The 16,163-nt window shown below is 41.6% G+C and overlaps 2 protein-coding genes across 2 annotated transcripts in view; one reads left to right on the top strand and one right to left on the bottom strand.

The window, feature by feature from the left end:
* irak4 (interleukin-1 receptor-associated kinase 4) overlaps window positions 1-16,163 on the top strand; it is a 273,859-nt gene that overhangs the window by 203,279 nt on the left and 54,417 nt on the right. The gene's annotated exons all lie outside the window — the stretch shown is intronic.
* nell2a (neural EGFL like 2a) overlaps window positions 14,623-16,163 on the bottom strand; it is a gene marked incomplete at its 5' end in the record, with an annotated part of 224,034 nt that continues 222,493 nt past the window's right edge. The window contains one exon of the mRNA XM_084059432.1: window positions 14,623-14,834. Within this exon, the coding sequence (XP_083915558.1) occupies window positions 14,793-14,834 (42 nt within the window). The 3' untranslated portion in view covers window positions 14,623-14,792. The remainder of the gene's footprint in view (window positions 14,835-16,163) is intronic.

Here is a 16,163-nt window from a genome sequence, read left to right as displayed (position 1 = left end):
AGCAAAACATTTTAACTCAAATCTTTGCTTCTGGGGGTCCCTTTGAGATAGGGGTCCGCGGCCAAATACATATCATTTTGGGGGGGATCCTTGACATGAAAAAGTTTGAGGACCACCACTGACATAGAAACATGTCAAGTTTTTTCATTTTTCATTTAGAAGACATTTGTAGAATACCGAGAAGCAAAGATTTGAGTTACAAATGTTCACGTTAAAAATATATATATTCGAAGAGCTATGAGCTTGTATATCTGCTATTTTTTGAAAAGCCAAAGAAATCTAAGATGACACAGATGCTTTCCCGGTCTTAATGAGTTAAAGCAAAGGATAACCCTTAATATTTGCTTCGTTATATATTACTGCAGTGGCTCTCAACCTTTTTCTGGATCAGGGCCCACTCACACACACTTAGGAGGTTACATGGTAGTTAAGTGGTCAGATGGGTGGGCTGGCCGCATGCATTTTAGTTTACTTTAATAATCAATCAAAACCATTGTGTTTCAGCTCGGATCAACGGAACTAACATAGTAACTATTTATTTAGCAGCATCACAATGGAAACTCCTTCCCCAAGATTTTAAAGAAAAAAGGGTATCAATTGGCTCACTTGCAACACCCTCACGGCCCACCCAGCGGTCCCCGGCCCACAGGTTGAGAACCACTGTACTACTGTATGTGTGTCTGTCGAGGAATCATGTGTTACCAATAAAATCTATACATTTGCTACCGGACAGCACTGGTTTGTTTTTATTCATATAATAAAATTACGCTGCTCATCTTGCTATGTAAAGTTTTCATTTTTCCTATACTGTATACTAAGGGACACACAGTTGCCAAGCAACAGCACAGGTCAACTTCTTGCAGCTGACTGACCCAATTAATATGGACGATATGAGATAATGATGCTATCTGCACGCAAGGACACTTCAATATCTCTCACCAGGCCTCACATTACAATGCCTCCCGCTCAACGCTTGTCCTCCCCATTTGATTTATACCAAGGAGAGAATGCACACTATACCCCCCCATCCACACACACAGGCAGAATGAAAGACATTCAAAACAATGCATTTCGGTTGTGAGCAGTGGTGGAAAAAGTATTCACATTTTGTACTTAAGTACAGTAAAAGTATCAATACCGCAATGTAAAAAATACTGTTACAAGTAAAAGTCCAGAATTCTAAATTCACAAAAAAGTTCTCTAAAAGTACAAAAGTATTGGTATTCATATGTACTTAATGTACCAAAAGTAAAAGTACTAAAATGTTTGAAAATAGCAGATCTACAAGCTCACATGCGACGCGTTGTGAGCTTGTAGATCGGCTATTTTCAAATAGCCTAGGTATTAAATAGGGCTAAATGTATGTTTTATAATGTAATATATTTATATCTGCAAAGTAACTGGTAACTTAAGTTTTCAAATAATTGTAGTGGAGTAAAAGTACAATATTTGTCTCTGATATGTAGTGGAGTAGAAGTAAAAGTATAGACAATTGGAAATACTCCAGTAAAGTAAAAGTACCTCAAAATTGTACTTAAGTACAGAACTTGAGAAAATATACTTAGTTACTTTACACCACTGCTGGTGCGTGGCACCATGGTAGGACGGAGCATATATTTTGACACTATCTTTTACTCTGCCTGTGTGCGTGTGCACCTGTGTGCACCTGTCTGTCTGTCTGTCTGTCTGTCTGTCTGTCTGTCTGTCTTGTTACTCAATATTGGCCAGAATGGCCACCTACAAGTAGATGTCTTTGGGCCATGACACTTATCAAACAACTAACCCTAACAGTGTAGGATTTGACCATTCACAGCCAAGTTACAGTGCTCCTCAGTTTAGATCCCATAGCCTGAGGGGAACTATGCAAGAGGATGGAAACATTAAGCTGGAAAACTCCCCTGGTTTAACCCAGGGGGGTTACCTTGGGGTTTAACCGTGGGGGGGTTAAACCCTGGGGGTTAAACCAGGGGGGTTTTCCAGCTTAATGTTTAAAACAGGGGGGTTTAACACCCCCCCCCCCCCCCCCCCCCACTACCCCCATCACTGTGATTGGCTGAGACCCTCCCAGCCGTGTTTCAATAGGAATTACGTCACAATAATGGTCACGAAAAGCCAATTCAGCTGGTCTTTAACCGGTCAACACACTAGAAGTGAGTGTGTTGTGCGCTTGTACGTACCTGTAAGCCTCTCTTTGCAACGCCACGGGTCCAGTTCACCTCCAAACAGCTAGCTTTGCCCCACCAGCCCAGTCAGTGCAGGCTTCCATCTGCAAGCCTGCAAGCCTTATTGCTTTCTTGGAAGAGAGTTAATTTATGTATAGATAGGTCCACCATATATTCCACACAGAACAGGGAAATGTCTGAAGTCACATTTAATGTGGGTTGCTTGTAGTCACATCTTCCCACTAAGACTTTAGTTCCCCTGCCACTCAGCAGAGCAGGTTGTTTCTCTTTGCCAAACAAGCTGATTTCCATCTCCTCTAATCAGGCACCTCCCTGACATCAGTCAGGTATAATCTCTGTACCCATGCACCTTTAGTAATGTGTGTTCTATCATAGGCCCTCTCTCTGCTGATTGTTCGCTTCTTAAGCCTAAACTCAGGTAACCATGCCAGCATATTAATGAACCAGTGTGAAGTTAAGTTAACACTGAAAGATGACACTGTTACCAAAAGGTCAATGGTTTGATCATAACATCCAATGTGAGTGATTAACATTCACTCATCCAGCAGCTGGAGTGTCTTGAATGCAGGCACAAAATTGCAATCCGCTCCTTTATTGTGTAATCAGGATAATACGAGCAACCGACTAAGCTATGCAAATGTAATTTAGCAAATAATTGAAAACTGATACCACACAGCCCTCAACGAGGGCCAAGACAGGTTAGATGTTGTTTGTGTGGGAAAATAATATACACCCACTGTCTCTGCCACAGAGTATTATGTGAGAGTGAAGCCTCTCCCATGTATGCCATTGGGCTGAGAAATTAGATATTGATTTTCTTGGAGTAGCATGCAGTAAACGAGAAAGCACATGAAGGAGTTTGTTGTTTGCGGGGAGACTGGGTGCCCATATTGTAGTGATGCCAGTGTATTGACTAATTCCCAAGTGCAATGAGTGCATCTGTGTTGGTTTTCTTTATGATCAATTACAGTCGACCTCTGAGTCAAAATATGTGGAGGCTTTGTGTGTATGCCGCTGGGGTTTAACTTTCTCGAGGCGCTGACACGCAACCACACACGCACACACTGTGACGCACGCACGCACGCACACACGATAAGCCACAGATCAAGTGGGATCACTTTCTCCTGCTCCTCGCTATATTCAGTGGTGGAAAGTGTGCTGTACCTAAGTAACATTTTTAGGTACTTTTGACTTGAGTATTTCAAATCTTTGGATACTTTGTACTTTGTACTACTCTCCACTACATCTCAGAGGCAAATACTGTACTTTTTACTCGACTATAAATATTTAACATTTGAATTTGTTAGGCTACTTTGCAGATTTGGATTATTAATACAAAACATACATTAACCACTAAAAGGGATAGTTCACCCCCCAAAAAATACTTATTTTCTATCAATTCCACGCTCCATAATCAAGTAGGGCAGGGGTCTTCAACCTTTTCAGGCCAAGGACCCCTTAGCTGAGAGAGAGATGAAGCAAGGACCCTCTCTATATTGTATAAAATTGTGTTTCAGATTAACCGTTTTTTTTTTACTTGGTCTGCACTGTTTTCCCTCTACACCTATTCCTCTTTGCCAAAAATAGCAGATCTCACGCTCACAACGCCTCGCGCTGCGAGGCGTTGTGAGCTTGTAGATCTGCTATTTTTGTCTAAAATTCTCCTCAGAAAAGGGACGTTAGGGTTCAAGTGGTTAAAGCGGAAAAAGAAATCAAATCAAAAATTTGGCGGACCCCCTGTAGTAACTCTGCGGACCCCCTAGGGGTCCCGGACCCCCTGTTGAAGACCCCTGAAGTAGGGCATTCATTTACCACAAAAACACAAAAAGTTATGGAGATAAGAGGTTTCTATATCTCCCAGTGAAATCAGTGTATGGCGCATGCTGCACACACAGCCCATCCCTCTGTGCAGACAGCTCTGTCACCCCAACAGACCCTGTTCTGTTGAATTGATCAGAATTCATCCCTCAGCCTCCCCAGACCAGAACAAACAGAGATGGCTTCCTCTCTGTCACCCATGGCCAAGTGGGAACATATTGGGATTCATCCATAATTCCTTCTCCAGCTCTCTTTGACCTTACCAAAAGGATTAAAGGAGTGTAAAACCCTACTCTCTTTCAAAACAGCCCTAAAGATACACCTTCAGGAGGCTGCAATTGGAAAATGGCCCCTGTCTAAGTCCTAACCTAACCTACCCCCCTACCCCCCCCCCTCTCTCCTTCTCCTTTTGTACATATTTCCCACTCTTCATACCAGTAACCTGTAAACTGATTGCATGACATTCTATAGTAGTTGTGTATATCTGTCTGTCTCTTATATGTCATCATGATTTGTGTGCATGGGGAACTCATTTGAAACAAGCTCAGTGCTTTTATGAGTCTTCCAGTTTAGTAGACCTTGTATTGTGAATTTGTACTTCCATGTACTGTTGTTCTCATGTCTTACTAAATAAAGTACATCAATCAATCAATCAACCAGGAGGTGACATTCAGCCAGCGGGTTCTTCTCGTGGGCTCTGAGCAGTGGTGGAAAAAGTACTCAGCAGCTTTACTTAAGTAAAAGTATCAATACTGCCATGTAGAAATACTCTGTTACAAGTTAAAGTCCGGAATTAAAAATGTACTTCAGTAAAAAGGTCAAAAGTATTGGTATCAAAATGTACTTAAAGTACCAAAAGTAAAAGTACTCATTATGCAGAATGTCCCATTTCAAGTTTTCAAATGTATCAAAATATTTTGAAAATAGCAGATCTACAAGCTCACAATGCGTCACATTGTGAGCTTGTAGATCGGCTATTTTCAAATGGTCGAAATGTTTTCAGAGTTGAAGTGGTTAACTGCATAGCAGCATTGGATGACAGAAGTGATATTATGTTATGTATAACAACGTTACATAATGTTGTTCACAGCACGATCAAGTACCTGTGGCTCTCTCCCTCTGTCTCTCTGTGCCTGGTGCAGTGTTGCCAGGTCCGCTTGTTACAAGCGACTTTGGGCTTGTTGCCGGTAGAGTTTTTTTGGGGGGGGCTTGTTTCTGACGTGTAGTTGTTTATTTTGGGCTTGCTGTGTAATGCTGTTTAAACCCCAGATGTTCGAAAAATATTTTCATGTCAAGGACCCCCGAATTAATATAATACATTTGCGGGCCCACCATATCTGAACATATTTTGTGCCAGAGACCCCATAAAATATTAATGTAAAATGTTCCAAAATATTCCACTTATTTTGCTTACTTTACTTTACTTGCTCTATACTGTAGGTCGCTTCTTTTGGGCTTGTTTTCATAAACCAGCTTGCTTATTTCTCTCACAAAATCCGGCAACACTGGTCTGGTGCACAAACACACACACACACACACACACACACACACACACACACACACACACACACACACACACACACACACACACACACACACACACACACACACACACACACACACACACACACACACACACACACACACACACACACACACACACACACACACACACACACACACACACACACACGTCATAGGTGCGTGAGGGGGTATGTTCTCACGCTGGCATGTTGTCACGTTACATGGGTTTGAACTGAAGGCCTATCTCTCTCATCAGATATCTCTGTATGTGCTGCGGTGTCTCTGTGTGTCTCTCTCTCTCTGTCTGATTGATGTGGGGCGCGTGCATCAAGCATGTGTGGTATATATGTGTGTGTACTTGCACTGTGCACTGTACTTAAGTAAACTTTTGAGGTATTTTTACTTTACCGGAGTATTTCCAATGTTCAGTCCTTTTACTTCTACTCCACTACATCTAAGGTAAACAGGGACGTGCACAGATAGACTCTAGGTGGTGCTTTTTTCCCCCAGTTTACAGCAGGGGTCTTCAACAGGGGGTCCGGGACCCCTAGGGGGTCGTCAGAGTTACTACAGGGGGTCCGCCAAATCTTTATGTGATATGATTTTTCTTTTTACCATAACCACTCGAAACCTAGCATTCCTTTTCTGAGGAGAACTTTAGCCAAAAATAGCCGATCTACAAGCCCCTATTTTTGGCAAAGAGGTATAGGTGTAGAGGGAAAAAAGAGCAGACCAAGTAAACAAAAAAAGTATAATTTACTTGAGCACCTGCCCCTCAAAATGTCTGTGCACGCCACTGAAGGTAAATATTGTACTTTTTACTCACTCACTTTGCAGCTAAGATAGAGCAAAAAAACAGAAAAAACACTAGTATTGAGCCCTGAGGGACTCCGGTCAACCAAGCATATAGGGTTCAAGTAGTTATAAGTAAAAAAAAAACACGTTTTTTTCCACCACTGGTTTTTATCCTTGTTCCTCTGTCTGGTGAAAGACACCACACTGTGCTCTGATACATGTGGTACTTGGTGAATAACTGAATATGTATGACGGAGGTGCTCTGCAGCAGAACTGTGTAATGGAGCCTCTCTAAAGCTCCTCTGGTATAAGTTAAGTGCCTCCCGTGACCCAGTGCAAGATACTTGCTGGAGGGACTATTCAATATCAGAGAGTACAGGTGTACCATATTCGTACAAAAAAAAATAACCTCTGGCTATAATCTGGAGTGTCCTTATACAGGAGCACATGCAAATGATGTTTTTCAGTATAAGTGATAATTGGTGGATTTGCCTTCATTCTATCTAGTCAGCACTACGTGTATTTACATCTTAACAAATTCTTGCCCATGAATAATTAAAAGCTTTGCTCTCTTCAACATAGAGGGAATAGTAATGGAGTTTCTGTTTAACACCACAGCACATTTTGTTTGGGCAGTTGGAGCCGTTTTGGAAAAGGAATAGGTTCTCAAACTTTTTCGTGTCAAGGATCCCCATATTGATATATATTTAGCCTCGGACCCCCACCTGAATTTTTTTTGTGCCAGGGACCCCCAGAGGGGAAGATTTGAGTTAAAGACATTTTTTAGTTATTCAACATTTTTCCATAACACTTTCAAGAAGTTTCAGAAATAGAAATAATAGAAAAATAACAGCTGTACAAGCTCACAGCGTGGCACACAATGACACGCTGTGAGCTTTTATATCTGCTATTTTTTAATTGCCAACATATCAATTGGATAAAGTGGTTAAAATCATTGTGATGCTGTGGACCCCCTGGAACCAAAAATAGCCGATCTAAGTGCTTGTATCTGCTATTTCTGGCTAGCCAAACATTGCAGATACGCAAGCACTTAATGTTGACAAACATTAGCCAAAAATAGCAGGTACAAGCACTTAGATCAGCTATTTTTGGCAAAGAGATTTGTTGGAGACAGAACAAAGCAGTCCAGTGTACTAAGTCTAGAAGGTTTAATAATAAGTGGTTAAGTTGGTTATTGTCTCTAAATATATGCTTTTGATTGAATTGCCAAGCCCCTACTACAAAGTGAAACTGGTGCTCCTCTGTGGTCTTTAAATGAAGGTTATTATAACCATGAAGTAAAGTAAAGCCCAGTGAGGGGGTGTAAGGCCTGTGATCCTGCAGTACTCTCTCCACTCTCTCTCCACACGTTGTCACCTGCCAGTAGATCGGTTTCATCTTGCGGTGAATTGCCCAGCCCTACTATAAAAGTGAAACCGGTTGCTTCACCAGCGATAGCAGCCACATTACACAATGCTATGGCGGTGGTCATTAATAATGAATATAGGAGGGACAGCAAAAGTGGGCTCCCCGCGGTGTCTGGGCATCTGTTGCCGGGGGTCTCAGGAACTGCCATGGAAAATTGGACATTTAGGAGCCAGCTGGACAAGCACCATGCCCTGCTGTGCCACCACTACACAGGTTCTCACTGGCAGCGTGCCCACCGCCAGGCTAGAACCCAGCGGACCAGAGCCTGCCAGATGGTGCCCTTGCCAACCCCCTTTTGCAGCCGCTGTGAACTGCCCACTTCAACCAAGACACCCCAGTTTCTCTCACTCACACACAGTGGTGGGAGAAGAAAGTACTCCCATTTATTTGGACAAAACAACCACTTGAACCCCAACTTCCATTATTCGGGGCGGAACATTTGTCAAAAGAATTGCTAATCTATACAAGCTTGTACATCAGCTATTTTTGGCGATGAGATTGGTGTAGAGACGGGAAAGAGCAGTCCAAGTACAGTCAACTCAGGTCCAGTTTAAGTGGTTAGGTAAAAGTAGCAATACAGCCATGTAGAAATACTCTGTTACGAGTAAAAGGCCTGTATTCAAAATCTTACTGAAGTCAAAGTGCAAAAGTAGTAACATCAAAATATACTTTAAAGTAGCATAAGTAAAAGCAAGCTCATTATGAAGAATGTCCATTTCAGAATCATAATCATGTTTTTGAACTACAGTATATAATTAATGATCATTAATCACTTATACTGTATTTTATACTTAAAGGCATTGACGGCGAGTCAGAGATAAACAAACACCGCGCCTCCAGCAGTTTGTTTCCCCCGACCACCAGGGGGTGACTTCCATAGAGCTAAGGGGACTTCTGAAGGGGCCATGCCGAAAATAGGTTGCTTTATTCGGATATAATACGCGGAACTGCCCGCCCCTGCTGGTTCTCTGAATTTTATTTTTAAATAGGCTCTTTCATGATAAATTGACCACATATATGAAGTTAAACAACTAAATTCTATCAAACGCTATCTTAAAAGTAAATTCTGTGCCTCAAAAACGAAGTTTGAGAGCGTTTTAAAACCGAAAGTAAAAAGTTCACACGGACACGGACACGCACGGACGCGCACATGCGTGCGTTAATTTACGCCCCGGACAAACATAAAAAAAAAAAACGGATTTCAGAAAGAGGACTGTGTTTCAATGCAGGAAAACACCCCAGCATCATTATATAGTGGCTGATAGAGGGGGAAAAATGCAATATATATATATATATATATATATATATTAAATTTAGGCTTAATGTTGCCTAGAATCCCTTTAATGCTTTACTATACAGTATGCTATTGTAAGATAGCCTTGAACTTGTAGCTTTTTTTAAAACACGTTTTTTTGATTAATACTTTGATTCATTATTAATAATCTAAATATGCAACCAAGTCTAAATAAGCAACTAAATCTGTTAAATAAATTGTAGTGGAGTAAAAAGTTTAATATTTGCCTCTGAGTGGAGTAGAAGAACAAGAAACTGAAAGTACCTTAAAATAGTACTCAAGCAAGTTACTTTACCCCGCACTCAAGACACAAGTAAGCTGAGGTGGGAGAGATGTTAGATGCAGAAAAAGCTCTGGTGAGAGGGAGTGAGAAGGAATATAAATGGACTCCATTACGTTGTGTGTTTGTTAATAAGCAGCTGAGGGGTAGTGCCGGGGAGTAAGTCGGTTACAACGGAGTCTGGTCCGCGGGGAAATAAAGCCATTGGCCCTGGCTTAACTTATTTCTGCCTGGCTGTAATCAGATAGACTCTGATAATTGAATTATAGGGTCCTCTAATGCTCTTACTAGGATACAAGTATTACTATAGTATCTACCTCTGGAGGCACGTGGTACGTTTATTATCTAGAATAACGAGACGGAGAGAGGTCGCCGTTACAGTTTACTTCCCCCAGAAACAACCAAACCTACAACTTCCATATCGTTGCTGTCGGGTGGAAACCTTGTATGTCCAAAACTGTTACTTTTTTATTTCGAAAAAGTGAAAAATCGACAAGCTCACAATGTGCCGCGTCGTGCTATTTTCACTACTTTTGTACGATGAACTAGGGCATTAATTTACAAAAAAAGATATGGAGATGCATGTTTTCTGCCCGACAGCAACGATACATCTATTGAACACGCATGTATTCTGATTGGCTACAGCATCTAAATATGGTTAGCCCAACCCTACGGGTACTGGGAGGGGGGGAGTCACGGTGGCCGGCCACAAAATATGCAAATGTGGACCATTCGATGAATGTGGTGCCTGATTTCAATTGTTCCCCATCAGCATCATCCCAGTTAACGAGATTAGAATGCAGGACCTCTGAGGGAGGTAAAGCCCCTAATGTTGGTGGCAACCCATGTATGTGAAGGACACATGCAGGGTTCCATTTGCTCGGGGGGCGTCCATGCCTCTGCTTTTGATATCCCCCCATTAATTTTTATCAGCAGTGGGGATATGTTTTATCCGTGCTTCTGGTCATTTGAATTAAATAAAATGTAATTTTGTCCAATCTGTATGGTAGAGTATATAGCCTACAATTGGGGTTTTGTTTATTGTTTATTATACGGATACCCATAAGCCTTAACAACAGTCTTCCTGGGGTCCGAGACATTAATATACATCAACCACAATATAAAACATTTCACCATCAGTGTGGGGTGTTGTTTGTCTCCCTGCTCTTCTATTGAAATATTTAGATTGTGTCAAAGGTCATATCTCACCTAGCCCATTAAGACCTGAAGCCCATTCTACAAATGTCTTCTAAATCAATCCCAACAGTATTCTGAAAAAACGTATGTTTCTACAGTATATCAGTGGTGCTCAAACTTTTTCATGTCAAGGACCCCCAAAATTATATGTATTTGGCTGCCGACCCCCATCTCAAAATATTTTGTTCCAAATATTTTGTTCCAGAAGCAAAGATTTGACAAAAAATGTTCGCTTTAAAATAATATATATTCAAAGATTTGCACACATTTTCACGATTTAAAAAAAATAGCAGATCTACAAGCTCGTAGCGCGGCACTCGGTGCCGCTTGTAGATCTGCTATTTTTAGCGGTGCCAACCGCTCTAAGCTTGACTTTGTCCGTATGTCCGTGTGTCCGGATGAGCACGGGATCGTGTGTCCGGATGAGCACGGGATTTTAAACAGCTATAACTCCATTTTGCATCATGCCACCAAGGCCAAATTTGGTATGTGGACTTAGACCACCAATAGGGACGAGCATGCATTGCTGAAGTTATCAAAGAGGGGTCCAGGGACCCCCAGCGCCCGTATGAGCACGGGATTTTAAACAGCTATAACTCCAGTTTGCAGCATGCCACCAAGTCCACATTTGGTATGTGGACTTAGACCACCAATAGGGACCAGCATGAATTGCTGAAGCCCCGCCCCCTCTGTCTTCCCATTGGCTGGCCTTCAAACAGCCATAACTCAAGTTCGCAGCATGCTACGGAGTAACAATTTGGTACGTGGACCACCAATAGGGACGAACTGAAATGAGTTAAGCCCCGCCCCAAGGGCACCGCTTCCTTCACACAGGGTGTGATTTTTTAATAGCCAAAGTGTAAAATAATGCTTTTTAGCTCAAATCAAAAAGTGACACAGATGCGTCCCAGGTCTTAATGGGCTAGACACAGTATCTGACACGAATTTTGACCTGATGGTCAAGACTCAATTTATCCCCTGACCTAGTTCAAATCCGGGGTAGAGGAGGAAAGTTACAAAGTGCAGCTTTAAATACATTTTTGGGGTTAATGTAGACTGATATGTTTTGATATTTATGTTTGATTATATGACAATTTAACAACCCCTGTCGTCCCTGATTTTGGGCAACATTTGTCTAAACGTTTTTTAATTAAAAACAAATGGCAAAAATAGCACATTGCACAACTCGTTACGATGCAAGCCGTTGTAGAGCTTGTAGAAAGGCTATTTTCTCTTTTTGTCGTACAAACAAGTACAGTATATAGGGCTTGGTTCAGAATGTATCCCATTGTGTTTACAAATGGAGCCCTGAATAAATTATAAAGTTCACTCTTTCAACGTGCTGCTGCAGAGCAAGCAGCGGCCTAATTGTTTATTTAGTTAAGCTGAATCTATCTTAATATCGTCGCTGTCAGGTGGAAAACTTGGTTCAATATTTACAAAACCCACACACACACTTAACCACTTTCACCGTAGTATTTCTTTTCTTCACAAATAGCAGATCTACAAGCTCAAAACGCATCTCATCACAATGCATTGTGAGCTTGTAGATCGGCTATTTTTGCTATCCAGAGAAGAGGGTATAGTGGTTATAGGAATATGTAATTAACACATCGGGTGCCAGAGGTTTATTAAAATATTATACCTGTATGTTCAGTGCCTGCATTTCTTCCATCCACTTACGTTGATACGTTTCGTGCTGTAGAAGCCCCGACGCGGAAGTGCATGTAAACAGAGCGTGCGTGCGAGACGGCGGAGGGTCCGGACTAACGCCTGGAACAATAATATTTCTAACGCGATCCTCCATTGCAGAGTGATCGCCGATCGAAAACGGCTCGCTTCCAACACGTTAAAAAGAAATGGAGATATTAAGCTTTTAGTCAAGGAGTTAACATTGGAAAGGCCGACCGGAAGGATTTTTGACATGGATCCACATCCGGCCTATCCTTCTCAGAAACTCCTTGGATGATCCCAAAGTTTCGTATTAGCGCCCCACGTGGGCCCCACGTATAAAAATAAAATTGGGTCAAAAACGGTCCGGACCGTTTTCTGCACTCCTAGTTTGGATTATGAAAAACGGTCCGGACCGTTTTTGCCACACAATGTGTTAAGATGTTAAACCAAAAAAGAACTGATTCCCAACAAAACTTTAGGCCTTTGGTGTTGATACTGTAGTGTGATACTGTATTATGTGTTGATACTGTATATGACCTTGATCTCTATACCAAACAAAAGGCTCTTTCAAGCATTCATTACCAGGCGCAAAACAAGAGCCGCAACCCGTCGTTTAATGTAAATGGAAATACTTTATTTCACCGTTACACAATAACAAGCTTGGAAATAAATTAGAAACAACAGAATCGGAAAAACAAAAACGCTACAGAGCACCACATTAATATAGACAACTCTCATAAATGTGGCAATGGAAGCTTTTAAATGCTAATTGCCTTACTCTATCTAGGCTATCATGATTAAGAGATTCAAAGTTGATTTAATTATTTTTTTTTAGAAATCAGCAAAAACGTTTTGGACATCGAGCACAGTCATGCCAGTAATAGTTAATATCTTACAGCTTCATGTTGCAGATGGTTCGGAGCGGGGCGAGCGGTGTGGTGTTCCTCAAAGGTTTTCACTGGTTGGTGAAGCTCAACAGAGAAGAGGAGGAGGAGGGGATTGTGGGAACTGGAGTCCATCATCTGTTTGGCTTATTATGTTTGTATTTGGTATAAAGACGACTTGAGAACGCAGACTCTGATAAGACACAATTTGCAAATACCCCAGAGCACAGTGGTTCTCAAACTTTTGTACCCCCCAGTTTGGCACGCAGATTATTAGGCCATGGACCCCCCATAACTCTGAGAGTGTACAAAATGGAACCAAATGTACCCGTAAGGGTCCATTTCGGTTCCATTTTGTACACTCTCGGAGTTACAGACCCGTAAGGGTCCATTTTGGGTCTTAACTTTCAATAATTTCCAAGGGAACCCTCGGGAACTCCCTCAAGGACCACTGGGGGGGGTCCTGGTACCGCACTTTGAGAACCACTGCCTCCCACAACATTTCTTTTAACCTGCTGTTGAGGTCAATACATACATGCTACATCCGACGTCGGGGGTAAACAACGGCAGTTTCGGACCCGGTTCGGACAGTCAGGACAATAATTGGGGGTGCAGGAGTGAAAAAAAAAATCAGAAGTTCTGAATGGCGTCAAAATGTAGCATGTATTGCGCTTTAGTAGCTAATAGGCAGTGTTATATATATAGAGAGAGTTGCGTCATGCTTTGATCTTGCCTCCTGTAGTTCCAAACATTGGAACTACCTCATTGAGAAAGAGAACTTCCGCATTCCATTCTTACAATGGGAGTCTATGCCTGTGACGCAACTCTCTCTCTATACAACGCTGGTAATAGGTAGGTGAGGCATCTCAGTTCCCATATAGGACAGTGGGCCAGGTGCAACACAGACCAGTCAGTGTACCTCGTACCTTTGCGATGAAGAACCTGACGCTCTGAACTGTCCTGATGTGGAGAACACCACCCATCTGGTACTCTAAGAGTCACCGATTCTCAACTTGTGGGTCGGGGCCCCCACGGGATTTTATTTTATTGATAATTGTTAAAAAACAAAATAATGTAGAAGAAAAAAATCCATGGTACATTTTCTTAGAAATTTCTTGAACATTTTGATTTTATACTGATAAATAGGAAATAAAGTATATACTATGTTAGCTCCATTGATTCCAAGCCGAAACACGATCGATCGGATTGATCATTAAAATATAAGCATGCTCTGAAAATGGTCAGTGGTCAGATGGGTGGGCCACAAACGCTTTCGAGATTTTCAAGTGGGCCGCCGATCCAGAAAAGGTTGAGAACTGCTGACTCTAAGCAGTTTCGAACAAACGCCAGAAATAAGGATTTGCAAATTGTTGCCGTCGGGCAGAAATCTTGTATCTCCGTGTTTCGAAATGATATGTTTTTTTTCCCGTAAATGACCACCCTACTTCATCATACAAGAGTGTAGCACAAAAGTAGCGAAAATAGCCAATCTACAAGGTCACGACGCTTCGCCATGCAACGCGTTGTGAGCTTGTAGATCAGCTATTTTTACTATTTTGATTCTATTTATTTTCTACATACAAGGTTTCCACCCGACATCCTGTTTGACTCAGGCCTGTGAGGAGGAGAGTGAAGAGACATATGGGGTTTTCTATTCTTCTTTAGTTTTTTTTTACATGGAGGATGCTGTACAGGTCGCTTCAGGTCTGCCACCACTAAAGGCACATGGGGTCCACCGAGCAACAGATGTGTCCGTTCTGAAACAGACAAAACAAACAAGAGAGAAAGTTGAAAGAAACGTTTTTGTTTTTGGACAACTTTATCTATCCTTTTTCAGCATGTTAACTCTTTAAGACCTGAGAACGCGTCTGTGTGTCATTTTTAGATTTCGTTGGGCTATTCAAAAATAGCAGATATACAAGCTCATAGCGCGGCACCGAGTGCCGCGCTATGAGCTTGTAGATCTACTATTTTGGAAAAATCGTGAACAATTTTGTGCAAATCTTTGAATATATATATATATTTAAAGCAAGCATTTCTAGCTAAAATGTTATTGCTTCTGGGGATTCTACAAATGTATTCTAAATCAGTTTAAAACAGTTTTCTGAAACACTTATGTTGCTATAATATTAATGTCAGTGTCAAGGAGCCCCACAACGATATGTATTTGGCTGCGGACCCCCATCTAAAAAAAAAAATGTTCCAGGGACCCCCAGAAGCAAAGATTTGAGTAAAAAACAATTGCTTTATAGATATATTCAAAGATTTGCACAAAAAAAAACAGGATTTAAAAAAAAATAGCAGATCTACAAGCTCATAGCGCGGCACTCGGTGCCGCGCTATGAGCTTGTAGATCTGCTATTTTTGAATAGCCAAAAGTATAAAATATGGATAAAGTGGTTACACAGATGCGTCCCCCCGTCTGGCTAAAAGGATATCACAAATTGTGGTCCTATGTATCACTCACAAATTCACTCACGAATTCCTCCGTGGAGGAACTTGTGAAGTGATCCCATGCACGTGATCGGTCTGCCAATGCCAGACTAGGGGATACCTCCTCCTTCCATTTCAGAAGTATCAATCGCCGGGCAAAAAAAGTGCAAAAGAAAAGTTGAAAAGGGAAATGTCACCAGTCCTTGACCCTGAGACAACCAGCACCTCCCAGGGCCTCTCAAAGTATACTGTAACATTTCACACAGCTGCATACCGATTGCAGTTTGACATTTAGAATTGTGGAGGGCACCGTTTTTTCTGTGGCACCAGCTGATGCTAGTCTACTGAGAATACAAAACGTTTGCTGTTGAGAAGAAACCTTGTATCTCCATTTCCTGGAGATACAACTATTTCAACTTGATAGTTTTTGTTGTTGTTGTCGTACATTAATGCCTTACTTTGTCATACAACAGTGTCTCGCAAAAGAAGCGAAAATAGCCGAGGTTTCCTTAATTATAGTAGGATATACTACTGTCGGGCAGAAACCAGCCATGTCCAAAATATTGGAATGTATCCTTACTTTCATCACTTTACCCAAATAAGCTCAATTGGAGTTTTTGACCATTAATGTGGAGATTTTCCGTCTGACTTCG

This window comes from Gymnoscopelus microlampas, assembly GCF_963454915.1.
Source record: "Gymnoscopelus microlampas genome assembly, chromosome: 6".
Taxonomy (NCBI): Eukaryota; Metazoa; Chordata; class Actinopteri; order Myctophiformes; family Myctophidae; genus Gymnoscopelus; species Gymnoscopelus microlampas.
Note: the sequence above shows the minus strand (reverse complement) of the source record. Positions and strands in the feature narration are given on the sequence as shown.